The sequence below is a fragment of the Triticum dicoccoides genome, chromosome 1B (assembly GCF_002162155.2).
Source record: "Triticum dicoccoides isolate Atlit2015 ecotype Zavitan chromosome 1B, WEW_v2.0, whole genome shotgun sequence".
In the NCBI taxonomy this organism is placed as follows: domain Eukaryota; kingdom Viridiplantae; phylum Streptophyta; class Magnoliopsida; order Poales; family Poaceae; genus Triticum; species Triticum dicoccoides.
In genome coordinates this window covers 542,694,244-542,710,181 of record NC_041381.1, presented here as the reverse complement: position 1 = coordinate 542,710,181, position 15,938 = coordinate 542,694,244, and the positions used below count along the sequence as shown (strand labels likewise).

The 15,938-nt window shown below is 45.5% G+C and overlaps 1 protein-coding gene across 1 annotated transcript; it reads left to right on the top strand.

The window, feature by feature from the left end:
* Positions 1-11,345: 11,345 nt before the first annotated feature.
* On the top strand, positions 11,346-15,138 carry LOC119348382. The gene is made up of 3 exons (XM_037616540.1): positions 11,346-12,607; positions 13,974-14,090; positions 14,694-15,138. The coding sequence occupies exons 1-2, from the start codon at positions 11,401-11,403 to the stop codon at positions 14,063-14,065; spliced, it is 1,299 nt and encodes a 432-aa protein (XP_037472437.1). The 5' UTR covers positions 11,346-11,400; the 3' UTR covers positions 14,066-14,090; positions 14,694-15,138.
* The last annotated feature ends 800 nt before the right edge of the window (positions 15,139-15,938 follow it).

The window sequence follows — 15,938 nt, the reverse complement described above, 5'->3', positions numbered from 1 at the left end:
ATCTCGATTTTTCAAGATCTTGCTTCATTTGAAGATAATCATAGGAAAGCTTTTCATGAGATGTTGAGAGGGTTTCATGACGACCTTCAAGTTCCTAATACTTAACATGAAGATTTTTTATGTCTTCAATTAAGGACTGAGTCTTAGTCATTTCCGCGTCCAACAGGTCATCGCTTTTGTCTAATAGTTTTTGAATATGTTCCATAGCTTTCTGTTGTTCAGTTGCAATTTTAGCAAGTTTTTTGTAGCTAGGTTTGGATTCACAATCAGAGTCATCTTCACTTGATGTTTGAAAGTAAGCATCGCGTGAGTTTACCTTGGCACCACGTGCCATGAAGCAGTAAGTGGGAGCGGAGTCGTCCTTGTCACTAGCATCAACGATGGTGATGGAGGCATTGTCTTCAGTGTTGAAGATGGACTTGGCCACGTAGGCTGAAGCTAAAGCCAGACTTGCAATGCCAGAGTCAGACTCCTCCTCAGACTCCACCACTTCTGCCTCCTCAGAAGCAGACTCCTCTTCTGAATCCATTTCCTTGCCAACAAAAGCACGATCCTTGCCAGATGAACTTTTCTTATGTGATGAAGACTTGGAAGAAGATTTTGAGTATTTCTTCTTCTTCTTGTCATCAAAATCATATTACTTGCTCTTCTTCTTTTTCTTCTCATTGTCCCACTGTGGACACTCAGAGATGTAGTGGCCAGGTTTCTTGCACTTGTGACAGGTTCTCTTCTTGTGGTCTTGGGAAGAAGCTTCATCATTTCTTGAGCTGGATCGTGAAGACTTTCTAAAGCCTTTCTTCTTAGTGAACTTCTGGAACTTCTTCACAAGCATAGCAAGCTCCTTTCCAAGGTCTTCAGCTTCACCAGAACTGTAGTCAGATTCTTCTTCAGATGAGGAAACAGCCTTTGCCTTCAAAGCGCAAGTTCGGCCATAGTTGGGACCATAGATATCTCTTTTCTCAGATAGCTGGAACTCATGTGTGTTGAGCCTCTCAAGTATGTCAGATGGATCGAGTGTCTTGAAGTCAGGGCGTTCTCGAATCATAAGAGCCAAAGTGTAAATGAGCTGTCAAGAGATCTCATAAGCGTCTTGACGATTTCATGCTTGGTGATCTCAGTGGCGCCGAGAGCCTGAAGCTCATTTGTGATGTCAGTGAGACAATCAAACGTGAGCTGGACATTTTCATTGTCATTTCTCTTGAAGCGGTTGAAGAGGTTGCGTAGGACACTGATTCTTTGATCTCTCTGAGTTGAAACACCTTCATTGACCTTGGAGAGCCAGTCCTAGACTAGCTTCGAAGTTTCCAAAGCACTCACACGGCCATACTGCCCTTTGGTCAGATGACCATAGATGATGTTCTTCGCAGTAGAATCAAGTTGAATGAACTTCTTGACATCATTAGGGGAGACACCTTCACTAGTCTTGGGAACGCCGTTCTTGACGACATACTACAGATCGACATCAATGGATTCAAGATGCATACGCATCTTATTCTTCCAGTAAGGATATTCAGTGCCATCGAAGACAGGGCATGCAGCGGAGACTTTGATTATCTCTGCAGTCAACATAGCTAAACTCCAGGTGGTTAAACCGAATCACACAGAACAAGGGAGTACCTTGCTCTGATACCAATTGAAAGTGCTAGTTATTGACTAGAGGGGGGTGAATAGGTGATGTTTATGAAAGTCTTCAAAACATGAATGTTTCAAAGACAAACACGAAAACAGGACCTATAAACATGCAGCGGAAGATGAACTACACTAGACAAGCCATAGTCAGACAAGTATGAAACCAAAGCATGATGACTGATAGCAGCTAGGTAGTAGGATCAGGATGGAAGATAGTACGAAGCCAACCAGAACAAGTAGTCACACAGTAAAGTCAAACAGGCATAGCAATCAGGCAATGACTTCACAAAGACGAACTGTAAGTAAGGAGAGTAAGAGATAGAACCAGTGCGTTGTAAAGACAAGGATTTGTTTGACCATTTCTAGTTGTTGTGACAACTGTACGTATGGTTAGGGAGGCTGAGATTGAACTCAGAAGACAGTGTCTTCACCTTATTCCACTTGAGCTAAGGACACACAGTCCTCGCCCAATCACTCTGGTAAGTCTTCAAGGTAGACTTCCAAACCTTCACAGACTTTGTTCACCGGCAATCCACAATTACTCTTGGATGCTCAGAATGCGACGCCTAACCGGCTGGAGGATTCACAGTCCTCAAGTGTAACAAGTCTTCAGATCACGCGGACAAAAATACTTCAGTGATGCCAAACACTCTTTGGGCTCTGGGTGTTTTGGGCTTTGTCCTCACAAGGATTTCTCTCTCAAACTCTTCGGAGGTGGGTTGCTCTCTACGACAAAAGCCGTGCACTAACTCTGAGCAGCCACCAATTTATGGTGTAGGGGGTCGGCTATTTATAGCCACTAGGCAACCTAGCCTGATTTGTCCGAAATGACCCTAGGTCACTAAGGAACTAACACGTGTCACAACGGTCAGATTTCAAACACACGCGACAGCTTGACTTGGGCTACAAGTAAAGCTGACTTATCCGACTCTGGATAAGATTTGCTCTCATTGTCTTCGCTCGAAGACATAGGATTTTGGTTGAGCATCACTTCAGTCACGCTGACTTTGTTCACTTGGACCCCACTTAACAGTGCGGTGATTCCTATGACTCAACAAAGAAGAAAAGAAACAACGAAACTACTAAGTCTTCGTGCTCCATAGTCTTCACTCAATGTCTTCTTCTATCATAGTCTTCAATGTGAATATCTTCACGTACCACCATTATCTTCAATGTCTTCAAACATTTTTAGGGGTCATCTCCGGTAGGTAAACCGAATCAAGGAGGGACTACTACCTGTGTTATCCTGCAATTCTCACAAACACATTAGTCCCTCAACCACGTTTGTCGTCAATACTCCAAAACCAAACTAGGGGTGGCACTAGATGCACTTACATTCCTAATTATAATTTTTTTAGAGATTCCATTATAGCAGAAATCCAACTCGGTGGCCAGGCTCATTTGGTCCCGCTCAGAAAAAAAATCAAAATAAATAATAGAAAAATTCACAAAAATCCATTTTTTGGGGTGGTAGATAATTTGATGCGTGAGGTCCGCTCTAAATTTCAACTCATTTGGACACCTGAGCAGCTCTTGGCAAAAAAGATAAATCGGGTCAGAACAGTGCGTGAACAGTAAACATTTTTATGGACCCTGATTTTGTCTTTTTTGTCGAGAGCTGCACATATGTCCAAATGAGTTGAAATTTAGAGTGGACCTCGCGCATCAAATTATCTACTACCCAATTTTTTTTGGAATTTTTGGAATTTTTCTAGTATTTATTTTGAATTTTTTTCTGAGAGGGATGCAGATGAGCCCAGGAACAGAAACTCCGCGTCCCCATTATAGAGACTACATTCAAATGTATATAGACGCCTTTTAGAGTATATGTCGTGGATTTGTCACGGCAGATGCCCTAGTCAAAGGACTTAGGTGTGGAGCCATCACAACTAGGTTAGCTTGAAGGGGTTGAACGGGACAAAGGACACAAGGAGTTTACCCAGGTTCGACCCCTCACGATGGAGGTAAAAGCCTACGTCCTGCTTCTAGTTGTATTGCTTGAGTTTCGATTACAAGAGAGCGAATACGCTTGATCTAACTCGATTATTTGTTTCTTGAGTTAACCCGTCGCCCGGTCTCGCCTTTATATACACAGACAGAGACCCGGAGGCTTACAGAGTCCCGGCCGGCTCACACAATGTGACCGACTCGGTTTCTAACTAATTATGCTTTACGGAGCAAGTCTTCCTTCGGCGGTTCACATGCCCCGATCTTGGGCCTTCACCAGGCCTGGCCCCAAGAGCCGCCATCTTCATACTTCTCCTTGGGCCTCTTTGGACCTTCTTCATGTTAAACCGCCATCGGTGTAACCCGGCCCCTCCTGGACAGGTCACACCTGGGAGTTATATCCCCAACATTAGGCCCCAGATTGATTTGAACTCGTTCACATCAATCTTCACTTTTTACCTTAGCAGAAATGTATCCGTGTTGAATCTTCAGTAGACCGATATAAGCCACCATGACATCACATAAACAAAGTAATTGTAAACCGCCATGACGTCACGTGCATTAATTCCGCGCAAGGCTCAGAATATCTCAACGGATCTTTATCTTAATGGGCTTCCCGTGAATCGAGGCGCCAATTGTTAACATAATCATTTTGCCTCCTCGATTTCCATGCATGCCATCTCATCACCTCCTTATAAATAGGGACAGGGGCCCCCTTTTCACTTTTTACCCCTATCTCTGCATCTTCTTCTTCCTCCTCGTGACTCCACTACGACCCGAGCTCTGCCACCGTCCTCCTTCAACGACGTCAGCTCCGGCCGCTGCAACAGCCTGAACGAACGAGAGAACTGCAGCGCACCTCCGCTGTTCATCAGCATCAGTAAGTACTCATCTCCCCTTATACCAAATCTGCATTAGGGTTTCGGCCGTTTGTCAGTGTTCTTCACTGTTCATCATAGTCTCCTTCTAAAAACGCTTACTTTGATCTAAAAACGGTACTAGGGGTTGCGCGGTAATAGTTTAGCATCGTCTTCCAACCGCAACTGCACCCTCTTTGTCCAAGATTCAATCTCAACTCGTGAGTTCTTCCACTGTCGTAGTTTTAAGTTTAATAATTATTCTCATTTTCTGAACTGCTGTAGATCCAAAATTATAAGCAGAACCTGTAAAACCTGTTTATCCAGCACTTGGTGAAAATTTTCTCCACTCCAGATCTGTAGATAACCGCTCCATCACTGCCGTGGGGGCGGTTTAAATGAGAATTTGTAACCCGCCAAATGCCTGTCGGCTTACTTGTGAACCTTTTAAACCGCCAGTACTTATCTAAAGCTAATATTACCATTACGAATTTAACCCGCCAATATTTCCTTCTTAGGCCTTACGTAACAAAAATGACTAAGACCGTCACCTCGTGCAACTGGGTTCCTTCAATTGTTATGGAACAAACTCTTAACGAGTATGTTTAGACGGGAGTATTAGCAGCAAAAAATGTCATCCACTGCCGGGTTCCAGGTCCAGAAGAAGCCAGACCCCAACCAAAGGAAGGCGAAGTTATAGTCTTTGCTGATCATATAAATCGGGGCTTCGCACCACCCGGGTCAAAATTCTTTCGCGACGTACTAAACTTCTTTTAGCTCCACCCTCAAGACATCGGACCCAACTCTGTTTCCAACATCTGCAATTTCCAAGTCTTTTGTGAAGTATGCCTTCAAGAAGAGCCCAACATTGATCTTTTTAGAGAATATTACTATTTGAACCACCAGACGAATTCACAGACGGACCTAGCTTAGAGCTTGGTGAGAGCTCCATCCAAACTATGGAGCAGTTCCTTGCCGATGACAAGTACCAAGTGGTCGGCTTCGACCTCGAGTACACCATCGGTCGTGCCGGGCATGATCAGAAGGTTGTCATCGCCCAGTTGTGCATGCAACATGATGTCCTAGTGTACCACTACCACATGGCCACAAGGCCTTGCGAGCGTTTCTCCAGGTTTATCAACAGCTCCAACTACAATTTCGCTATGGTGGACACCACCAATGATCTAAAAGCGTTCAAGGTTTCAGGCTTGAAATGTCAGAATCTTGTCAACATCCAGGAACAGTACAAGGTCTGGGGCAACGACGACAACAAACATAACTCCCTGGTTGACCTTGCCTCGGCCATCATCGACCCCTACTAAATGAAGATGAAGGATGAGATCAAGAAGGACAAGAAAGCCTGGCATAGTGTTTGGCATGAGAGACTGGATGGACAACACGTCAAGTACACACCCGACATTTGCATAACCAGGATGCACACAACCAACACACACACACACACACACACACACACACACACACACACATTATTCTTCTTTAGACAGAGCAAACCACACGGCTTATTAGCAGCAATCATCTGTGTTATTATTGGTCTTCACACACATTTCTGATCACAGACCAGTTTGCTGCGTATCACACACATCTTGTTCAGTTGAACCGTTTCCATTATGCTGTGCAATAAAGGCTGCAAAGAGGGATCTACAGCAGCAAGGACCAGCTTCCCTATCGATAGCTCATCTAATAGAACTCCCAAGTTAACTGTGCTGAGGCTGGAGTAGTCATGAGATGGGTGACCAGATGGGAAGTGGACTCGATATTAACTAGTTGGATGGGTAACTGCAAAGTTTTATTATAAATCTTTGTAGTGACCCATCCATCTAGTTAATGTCGAGGTCTTTGTTTTGTAATTTTTGACATTTTTTGTTTTTTGAACACATGTTGATTGGCTTGAAGAAGGTCTATCTCGTTACTTTTTGATATTTTTTTTGAACACACAAATTAACCGTTGTGTACTTCTTCTCAAATTAACCTCCAGGCCTGTTTGCCACGTATCACACACATCTTGTTAAGTTGAACCGTTGATGTTCTCTTCCCTAATCCAAACAGTTCATTCGAGTGAACCGTATGCCGTATATCGCACACACCTTCATCAGGCTGCCCATTTATGTTGTTCCGCCTCATCGCAAATAGTTCATCCGAGTGAACCGTATGCTCTGCATCGCACACGCCTTCATATGGCAGACCGTTTCTTTGTTCACCCTCATTGCAAATAGTTAATTGAACTGAACCGTATGCCTTGAGTCGCACACGCAACAAAAATCTGAACCGTGTTTGATGCATCCATAATCGCAAATATTTTGCACCTTTTTTGACAGTTCTTTTACACCACCGTCTGCGAGTAATGCATCACACACAGTTTTGTGAAAGGGTCTCTTATCGTAGTGTCGCGTTAGCAGCATCCTGCAGTAGTGTAAGGTGAACTCGTTCCTCTCCGAACTCACACATTCTTCATATGAGACATGGCTACTACCTCAAGCGGAAACCATATGTGTGATTAGGTACTTAGAGGCAAGCCATATAACTTCTACATCCAACGGACAAGACAACGAGGACACCAACTACAAGGACCTAGAGGAAAAGCTGCCAAAAACCTATAGCCACCGGACGACCGGTCTGGACCGGATTTCCGATGCCTGGGAGATCCAACAGCCCGAAGACCCAACCACTGAAGTCTACAACGGTCGGATGTCTGTCGCTTACCGGACGACCGACAAACTACAGCGCTCGAACGCCCGTCCCCCACTAGATGTCCGGCACCTGCAGTTCAGAGGCAAAACGCCAGAAGTCCGAGACCAACCATATGGCCGACGCACCGGACGTCGGACATCGACTGGAAATCCGACAAATGCGCACCAGAGCTAAAACTTTGGAAATCCGACACTTACCGGACATTCGGACCCCCGCGAGACACCGGACGACCGGTAACTGTCGGACGACCGATGCCTGTCTGTGCACAGCGTGTTGGGCCGAACCCTTTCGCCCACCTAGACTATATATACTCCTCCTCCTCCCTCTTATTAGGGTTAGCATTGATTTAGCTCATATGAGATAGAGCTTTGCTCATCCACTTGATACCTACTCCATTGGAGACCAAGGCCTCTTAGCAGAAGATCCCCCAAGTGGATTAAAGACACCCCCCCTCGTGGAAGATCCCCTAGTGGATTCAAGACCTCCTCTTGGAGAAGAACTAGCTACTTGTATCTTTCCTTTGTTGTCTTTGGATCTTTGTGACCTCTTTGTGTTCATGAATCTAGCACATGTGTGATCGATTCTCGTTGATTTGAGTGTTTCCTCTCGTTTCCCCTCGTGTTCCCCCTCGTGTTCTTGATGGGATCCCCTCCAAATCGTGAAAGATCGGCCTTATGGTTTCCACCCTACATCATAAGGCATCAAAGAACATAAGATGTACTTGAGGGTCTTCTTCCTTAATCCCTAAAAAGGCATGCTTTTCGACTTCTTGAATAAGATCGCGGTCAATCAAATACTTAGTAGCATAATTCATAGGATAGACTATGGGAGATCTTGAACACATATACAGAGCACAATATTCCCTCGCAGATTTTCTTTCTTTCTTTCTGAGTAATCGTCATTTCTGTAAAAAAAGTATTATGCTTAGTAGTTTGATTTTTTGGCATTTTTCTAATAATGGAGCTTGAAGCTCTAATGAAAAACATTGAATATAATCCAGCAAATAAGTCTTCCCAGAATGAGTAGAACCCCTGTCAGTAACAGGAAGTATCTACAATAACAACACCTGCAGAACAATTATGAAACAAATACTCTGCGATTCATTCCCCGGCAACAGTGCGAGAAAATACTTGATGACTTGTAAGCCACACATTGTGGTGTATCACTTTCGTGTAAGTATCCTCAAATAGTTATCGTCCCAACTAAGAGCGAAGGAGAGTACTTATGAGCAACATTTCTGTCACACACAAGTTGTCATCACTTTTATGTGAAGTAACTCCTTGTGATTCTGTAAAGCTATTAGTGTTTCAAGAGTCAAATAAACCAGAGCAATGAATATGATGCGACGGTTGCAGCAATAATAATAACGACTTGGAAGTAAAGAGCATAAATTAAAGACCGGAAATAAAAGTGTTTTCCTGTAGTTGAGAAATTAGGTGCAGAGAGATTTCAGATCATGGTATACCTCAAGTGTGCCAGTTCAATGGTAATCCCAGTTACCTTGTATCGTGAGTTTAATAGTTCATTTGATTGTTCTGTAGGCGTATCAACCTAGAGTTATGGAACTCCTCCTCGCGGGATTGTATTCCACACTATTGTCCTACTTTGACGTTGCCACAACATGGTCGTCTCCACAATTAAGGTAGTTAAACCGGAACCATGCATTACATTTGGTAGATAACCGGTATCTCATATTGTCTTCGGTCCACATAAATGTCTCCACCTGTCATGCCGGAGGGCGCAGACTCTCTAAATAATATGTGTTACATGTGTAGATCTTTAGATCATGTTGACTGAGCCCTTAAATTGGACAACATGCATAGCGTTCACCATAGTATAACGACTTACTAGACAAATCATAAGACTACAAATACGAATGACAACATATAGGATAGGCACATATGAATCTTACTAACCACCTACATGCATCTCCTATGCCTAGGGGAAATTACTCACACATCAGAAGAGAATAACCAATCATCATAGAGAATAAATCCATGAAAATCATATCGATAATATTGTGAAGATCCACAACAAGATGAATGATTAAACAAGTCTCAATCTCCAGTTGAGTATGAATAGAGTTATACTATACACTAATCTTACAACTTGGAATTCCTCTTACAATGGAAGTGATGAAATAAAAATGAGTATGGAGGGGGATGAACAAAACTAGAAGGATCTCCGGTGGTTCTTCTTCTCCAGATGCATGGGCGGCGGCTAGGTCTCTTTGGTTATCGATGCCCTTTACGAATTCCTAGATTTATTTCGGGCTTCCAGGGAGGAGACGTTCCCTTCGGCTGCGAGGCGCTTGTGGTGACTTTGTAAAATCTCAAGATGTTATGTCGGCTCAGTCTCGGAGGTGCTCACAGGGTAGGGTGTGCATGCGTGCGTTCATGGGGATGAGTGTATGCTCGTGTACGTGAATGACTTTGATTGTACTATGTTCAAGAGAAAGTTGCTCCTGTAGATGAGGGGGTGCCACTGGATCCTCATACGACTGCCTATACAAGCGGAAGCATGGTTGGCCGTCTTGAGCTCTGGTGCGCCTGATGATGAATCCCCTACATGAAAGTTGCTCTATTTAGCTCAATTTGGAGTAATGCACCTTGATTCCCTTTCATATGTGCATTTTCCTGCCAACCAATGAAAAAATGAGTTTTCTTCTGTCTCAAAGGATTAGCATTATAAATAGGACGCCGATATCCACTACACGTGTGGCATAATAGACATTCGTCCACACACCATGTGTGGCATGAGCGGGGGGCAGCCATAGTGTGGGCCGTGTGTGGGCGAACAGTAGAATTGCCCATACGTGTGGGCCCAGCTACTTCGTGCCACACACCCAACAAGTACTACCCATCCCCAACCCGCGTGTTTGGCATGAAGCAAATATGCCCACACGTCCCGGCGCAACTACAAATAGGTACCCGCGGGATGATGATTTAGTTGCCATCCGGGATGGCAGATGTAGTTACCCGGGATGGCAAATATGGTTGTAAAAGCATGGCAACTCTCTTTGTTTTGGTTAACTATAGTTCCCATGCCTAATTTATGGTAGTTGCCGTGTGTAATCAAATCATAGTTGTCGTGTGTGATTAACTACTTGCCACATATGGTCAAACAATAGTTGCCATGTGTGTTCACCTACTTGCCACGTGTGGTTAATCACAGTTGCCATGTATGTTTACCTGATTGCCACGTACGCGCAACTGCAGTTGCCGTCTAGCAAACGAATCATAGTTGCCATGTGTGTTTACCTAGTTGCCATGTACGCACAACTGTAGTTGCCATCCAACAACGTACGACTGTCGTGTGGGCGAAAAGCAGTTCGTTCACACGCGCGTGGACTAGGTGGTGGCTGTGTGGGCAGAAACTAGTTCGCCCACACAGCTCAGCTGGCAACCGCGTGCTGTGGGGCGTGTGGGCGACCTCTCCAACGCCCACACACGGCCTTGTCCTACGTGGCACGCGAAAACTGTCTCGATGTGTCAAGATTCATGCAAACTTAACTGAGTGGTGATCCAGGCGTGTGGGCGAATTACAATGTTGCCACACGTGTGGGCATTAGTGTTTTCGTATAAATAATCGAGAAACGAGAAAAACATGATGAAAACCAGGTCAACACTCCTTATAAAAAGCCACAAAATCCACAACCATCAAGTTAGATTGTCGGGAGGATGTGGCAATGGTGTCAAGGAACAATGATGATCGCTCATGCAGTCGTGCTACACCTTCCGACTTTCTAAGATTCATGATCTTGTGAGCGACTGTTTAACTTGTACCGTTCTCATGACGTTGTCCCCACTTTGCCATCGTAATTGTAATCCATGATTATTGAATAATATAGGTTTCCACCTATAATCGCTAGGCAAATGTGCATGTAATCGAAATATTTCTACTTTGAAGATATTTTCTCTCATGTGTGTAAATCAAAAGAATCCTTCCACAAATCTTGGTTCCCAACATTTCCTCGCGTGCTCATATCATACTCCCTCGGTATCAAATATAAGACGTTCTCCCCATTATCATAGTATCAAAAAACATCTTATATTTTAATAAATTAAAAGAATGGGCGTTTCTCACCCAAGCTGCTGCAGAAGCAAAAGCAGAGGGGGTGGCGAATTGGAGCAGACAGCCGGGTCAAAACTCAAAAGAAGGAAAGGAGAACAACACCAGCCCACAGACCGCAGAGCAGTCGCTTCGCTGGAACCAGTCCACGGCAGTCCTCCCGTGAATCCACCCCGCCGCACGCAGAATGCTCCGCCGCCTCTCCAGCGCCGCCGCGGGCGGGCTCCGCCGCTCCCTCTCCTCGTCCCCGGCCGCCTCGCGGCCCCCGTGGGCCCTCATCCAGCTCACCAACGTCGACAAGTCGGGGGCGCCGGCGCCGGGCGCGACCCTGCACCTCGACGCGCCCCCGTTCGTCACCGGCCTCACCGTCCCCGCCCACTTCATCCACCCGCGCCCCCTCCCTGACCCCGCCACCGGCGTGTTCGGCTCCGTCCCGGGCCACGTCGCCGCCGTCAGCAGCGACGGCCTCCTCCTCGTGCGCTTCTGGGAGTCCCGCTTCCAGTTCGACGTCCCCGCCACCGGCGAGTCGATGCTCTGCGCGATCCGCGACATGTCCTTCTTCACCGGCATGGACATCAACCCGGAGGTCACGCGCTTCGTCTGCAACCCGCTCAGCGGCGAGCTCTACCGCCTCCCGGACCTCGACGGCACCAAGAGGACCACCATGTACCAGCACCTCGGCCTCCTCACTCAGTCCCAAGGCGGGCACGGACCGCCTGACAGGTATGCCGTAGCCGAGATGTTTACCATCGGCGGCAGGGAGGATGAGGAGAGCTTCGTCTTGCGGCGGTTTCTCTCGGAGACGGGGAAGTGGGAAAAATTGCTGGGCTTGCCGTCCCCATTGCCTGCCGGTCGGCGGATGCACATCGACAGCGCCGTGGTGCCCTTCGGCGACCGCTTGTGGTGGATCGACGAGAGCTGGGGCGCCATCTCGGTGGACCCGCTCAGCGAGAGGCCGGAGCTCCGGTTCATCCCGCTGCCCAGAGGGAGCGTGCTGCCTGACCTCGAAGGTGTGGTGTTCATGAGGAAACTTCAGCGCTACCGACGTATGGGGGAAAGTGAGGGGAAGATGCGCTACATCGAGGTGTCCAAAAAGAAGCCCTACGTGGTCAGCTCCTTCTCCCTCGACGACGGTGGCAGCTCCTGGACGCTGGACCACGAGGTGGCGTTCACCACAATTTGGGATGATGAACCCTTGAAGGAGATGCCGGCGATTGGCGCAATTGACCCACTCAACAGCCATGTTGTGTACCTTGTGTGCGGCAACCAGCTTCTTGGCGTGGACATGGAGAAGGAGAAGATAACAGGGAGCTCTCGTCTAGCTATACCCAGTGTCCCCATCCTACCATGTGTCCTCCCGACGTGGCTGGAATCAAGCCAGATTCCCTCTGCAGGTACTAACACTTCCCATCTTCTTGATCAGTTGTTTGTTTGAGCTATCAGCTATGGAAGTGGTGAAGATGATTATACTCTGCAATTGTTAAATTAGGCACCTTTCATCGTATCTTCTGAAATTATGTGCTTGCAGTCCTCTCTTCTATATACAAATTGTGCTAGAATTTGGGATTAAATAATTGAGATGTTTTTGAGGAACTGTAATTCTCCCTTTCTATTGTGGTCAACTACAACTAGATATAAGAGGAGAAGTGCATCCAAGCAAGGAAGAATAGAGTATACTATACAATTGTCAGATTGGGCACATTTTGTTTTAACACATCTTCTGAAATTGGGTGCTTGGAAGCTCATGTAGGGTCCTCTGCATATAAATTCTACGTACTATAATTTTGTTATAAATTGGGTGAATTCGAGGAACAATATTGATTGTAGCCTTTCTATTGTGGTCCACCATTGCTAAATAGAAAGGGACATAGCCGTAACAAATAAATAAGAAGGGAGAAGTGCAGCCAAGATACTGAAAGGCTGAGTCTGTTCTAGTCTGTTCATTTGTATCTTCTTATTTTAATGCATTTTAAACCCCATCAGATTGGGCCAAGCTCATCCTAGTGGCAGGCACAGCTCCTGTCACTTGTGACTGCCTATTTTTGTTACATTTTTTTTGTGACTGCTCGGCTGTGTGCATCCAAGGACGCAGAGGCCAGGAGGTTTGAACTTCCTTTTCAATAAAAATATGGAGAAAATATCAGCCTATTAACTTGTGTTGGTAGGTAAAGGTTTCCCTGATACTTCAGTGAGTTGTGATACCTGCTGCATCCTATATATCAATGATTCCATTATGTTTTGCTCAGTATCTGAATCATGTCGATGTTTAAATATTTAAAACATATTCCCTCCGTGCCAAAATAACTGTCTCAACTTTATACTAACTTTAGTACAAAATTGTACTAAGGTTAAGACACTTATTTTGGGACGGAGGGAGTACTTTATAATGTATACAAGCCTTCCTCTCATGCACAATGTGGACATGTTCCCCGACCATTGCTGCTGGGAGCCTGATGGCATCTTGCCGCGCGTCCTTCCCTTTTAATGCTGCTCCTTAGAGATCTACACCGCCGTGTATTATCATTTTGGACCACTGATTGTTGTATCCTTGTTTTTGGATGTGTCATGCCACATCACCCATGTCGTGTATCAAAACGGCGCAGGGAATATGGCAATTTTTTTCTTGTTGTTCTGATTCGACACTTATGCATTTCATTCATCTAATTACTGTAACATGTTCTGCCATTTCAAGCCATACATACTATTCAGAGAAATGTATACATTGTAATTGACTGTTTATTCTTGCTTGCATGGTTGAAGATTGGAGCAAGAAGACCGCTGTCAAAGAGGAGACATCGCCTGACATGGTCAAAAAGGAGACTTTGTGTGTAGAAGTAGAGCTGATGAAGTGAAGTGTACCAGCTAATTCCTATCTTGGTACTTTCGCATAACCTATCTTCATGTATTATCCATCACAGTCCATTTCTCTTGCAATGCCAGCAGTGTGTTATTTGGAAAAATAAGTACTATTTGGTGCATATGTCTGCCAGCTGCCAATTCTATTGAGTAACACTAGTTTTTAATTCACCTGAGCGATTTATTATTACAAATTTGAAGTTCAGAGTGTGAAAACACGGTGATAACGGTAGTTGAGGTTAGCAGATACCCAGATTTTTGGTTATGATGAGCCATCTTCATTCATTATGGTAAAATGTTATCAGCAACTGATCTTTGCTAAACTGTTCCAAAGATTATGGTGAACCCTCTTGCTTCATTTATTGCCGCAACAGAAAATAAACAAAGCATAGTGCAGCGTTCATATGGCATCTCATTTTTGTAATTGTTCCAAAACAATGTGGATGGGAATGCGCTGGTGCTGTTATTTCTGTTTATTTGTACTTATGGAGCTCAAGAAGAAGAGGATGCTGTTTGCATGTCACTCACTCTCTCCATAGCATTATTCAGACGTCCCTAGTTTAGTCCTTTTTCAAAGTTATTGCAAGAGATTGGCAAGACTCATGTTTACAATTCGCTTTGCAGGTATCTCTAAATTCTCAGATCAGAGTTGTTTTGGAGGCGTAGGGTGGTAGTTTCCTGACATCTCATTTTGGGGACTGCTGTGAGACTCGTGTTTACAACTTGCTCAACCACACTTTGGGCAAAATCTGATGGATGTCTTGCATATTTTTGGCTTTGTTTTACATGGCTCAATGTTATGTCCTTTTAACTTTGGATGCATCAGTATCTTTTAGAGGGTGAAGTTGGGACTACGAGTGCCTTGCCTTAGACTGTTCTGGGATCTTGTTATCATCAGCTATTACATGTATGCCATTACGGAATCTGGAGTTGAGCTTAATCCTTGGCATTGTAATGTTGAGAGGAACCTGTAAACTGGAGGGGTTTAAGCTGCTTCAAGTGCTGTTGTCTTGCTGATCTTGGAGACTTGGAACCCTGGCGTGCTATGCAATGGATAACTCACTGCTCTATCTTCTCCGTGCCAGTTTAAGAAACTGTGAGTTTTGAGCTGTAAAGATGGTAAAGCTACTGCTCCTGCAGGGGCCCAAACTGTCCATTTTACTGCTCTTACCGCTACGTGATTTCTTCAGTTTTGGCATGTTATTCGTCAACTGTTTCAAATGCTTTGCTGGAATTTCTGAAAATTAGGTTGACTTAAAACTTCCTCGACGACCAGCTAGGCTGCATATGGTCTGGCGCCGGCCATACAAAGCCAGAGTGCCATCGTCAACACGAATGAGATGGAGAGCAGAAAACAAAGTGCATGTTCGGTAGCCCTGACCATCGTCTCTCAATGCATTTCTCGCTATATATGGTGCCGGCCTGGAACGTAACATGGTATGGGATGACACGTGAGAAACAGATGCTACAACATTCCCGAGTCGACGACAACGCCGTTCTCAGCTCAGTTTTTTTTAATACTTGTTAGGATTGATTACCACATGTGTCACATGGTTTTTCTCAGCTCAGTTCAAACTGGGCGCTTATAGGCGCCGGTGCGCCGGCCAAAAGTTTCGGCCAGTCCAGCCCAGGGCGTTAGATGTGAGCCGAGCTGCCGTTGGTTCCCGGAAAAAAAATCGCCCCCAGCTTCTTCTTTCTCCTCCTACGCATCTAGCCACCGTGGATGAGCGAGGCCCCCGACCTCGAAGCATCACCGAGCTTCGCCGCCCCCACGCCAGTCACCACCCTCGCCGCCGGGCACCGCCCCCACCGCCGGTTGCCGCCCTCGCCTGTGTTTCACGCCAGCTGGACGCATGCAGCAGCGTGTGC

Excerpts from the sequence above, each read along its gene's own strand:
- LOC119348382 (XM_037616540.1), top strand. The coding sequence starts at position 11,401 with ATGCTCCGCCGCCTCTCCAGCGCCGCCGCGGGCGGGCTCCGCCGCTCC. Across the intron at positions 12,608-13,973 it reads AAGCCAGATTCCCTCTGCAG|ATTGGAGCAAGAAGACCGCT; the intron begins GTACTAACACTT and ends GCATGGTTGAAG.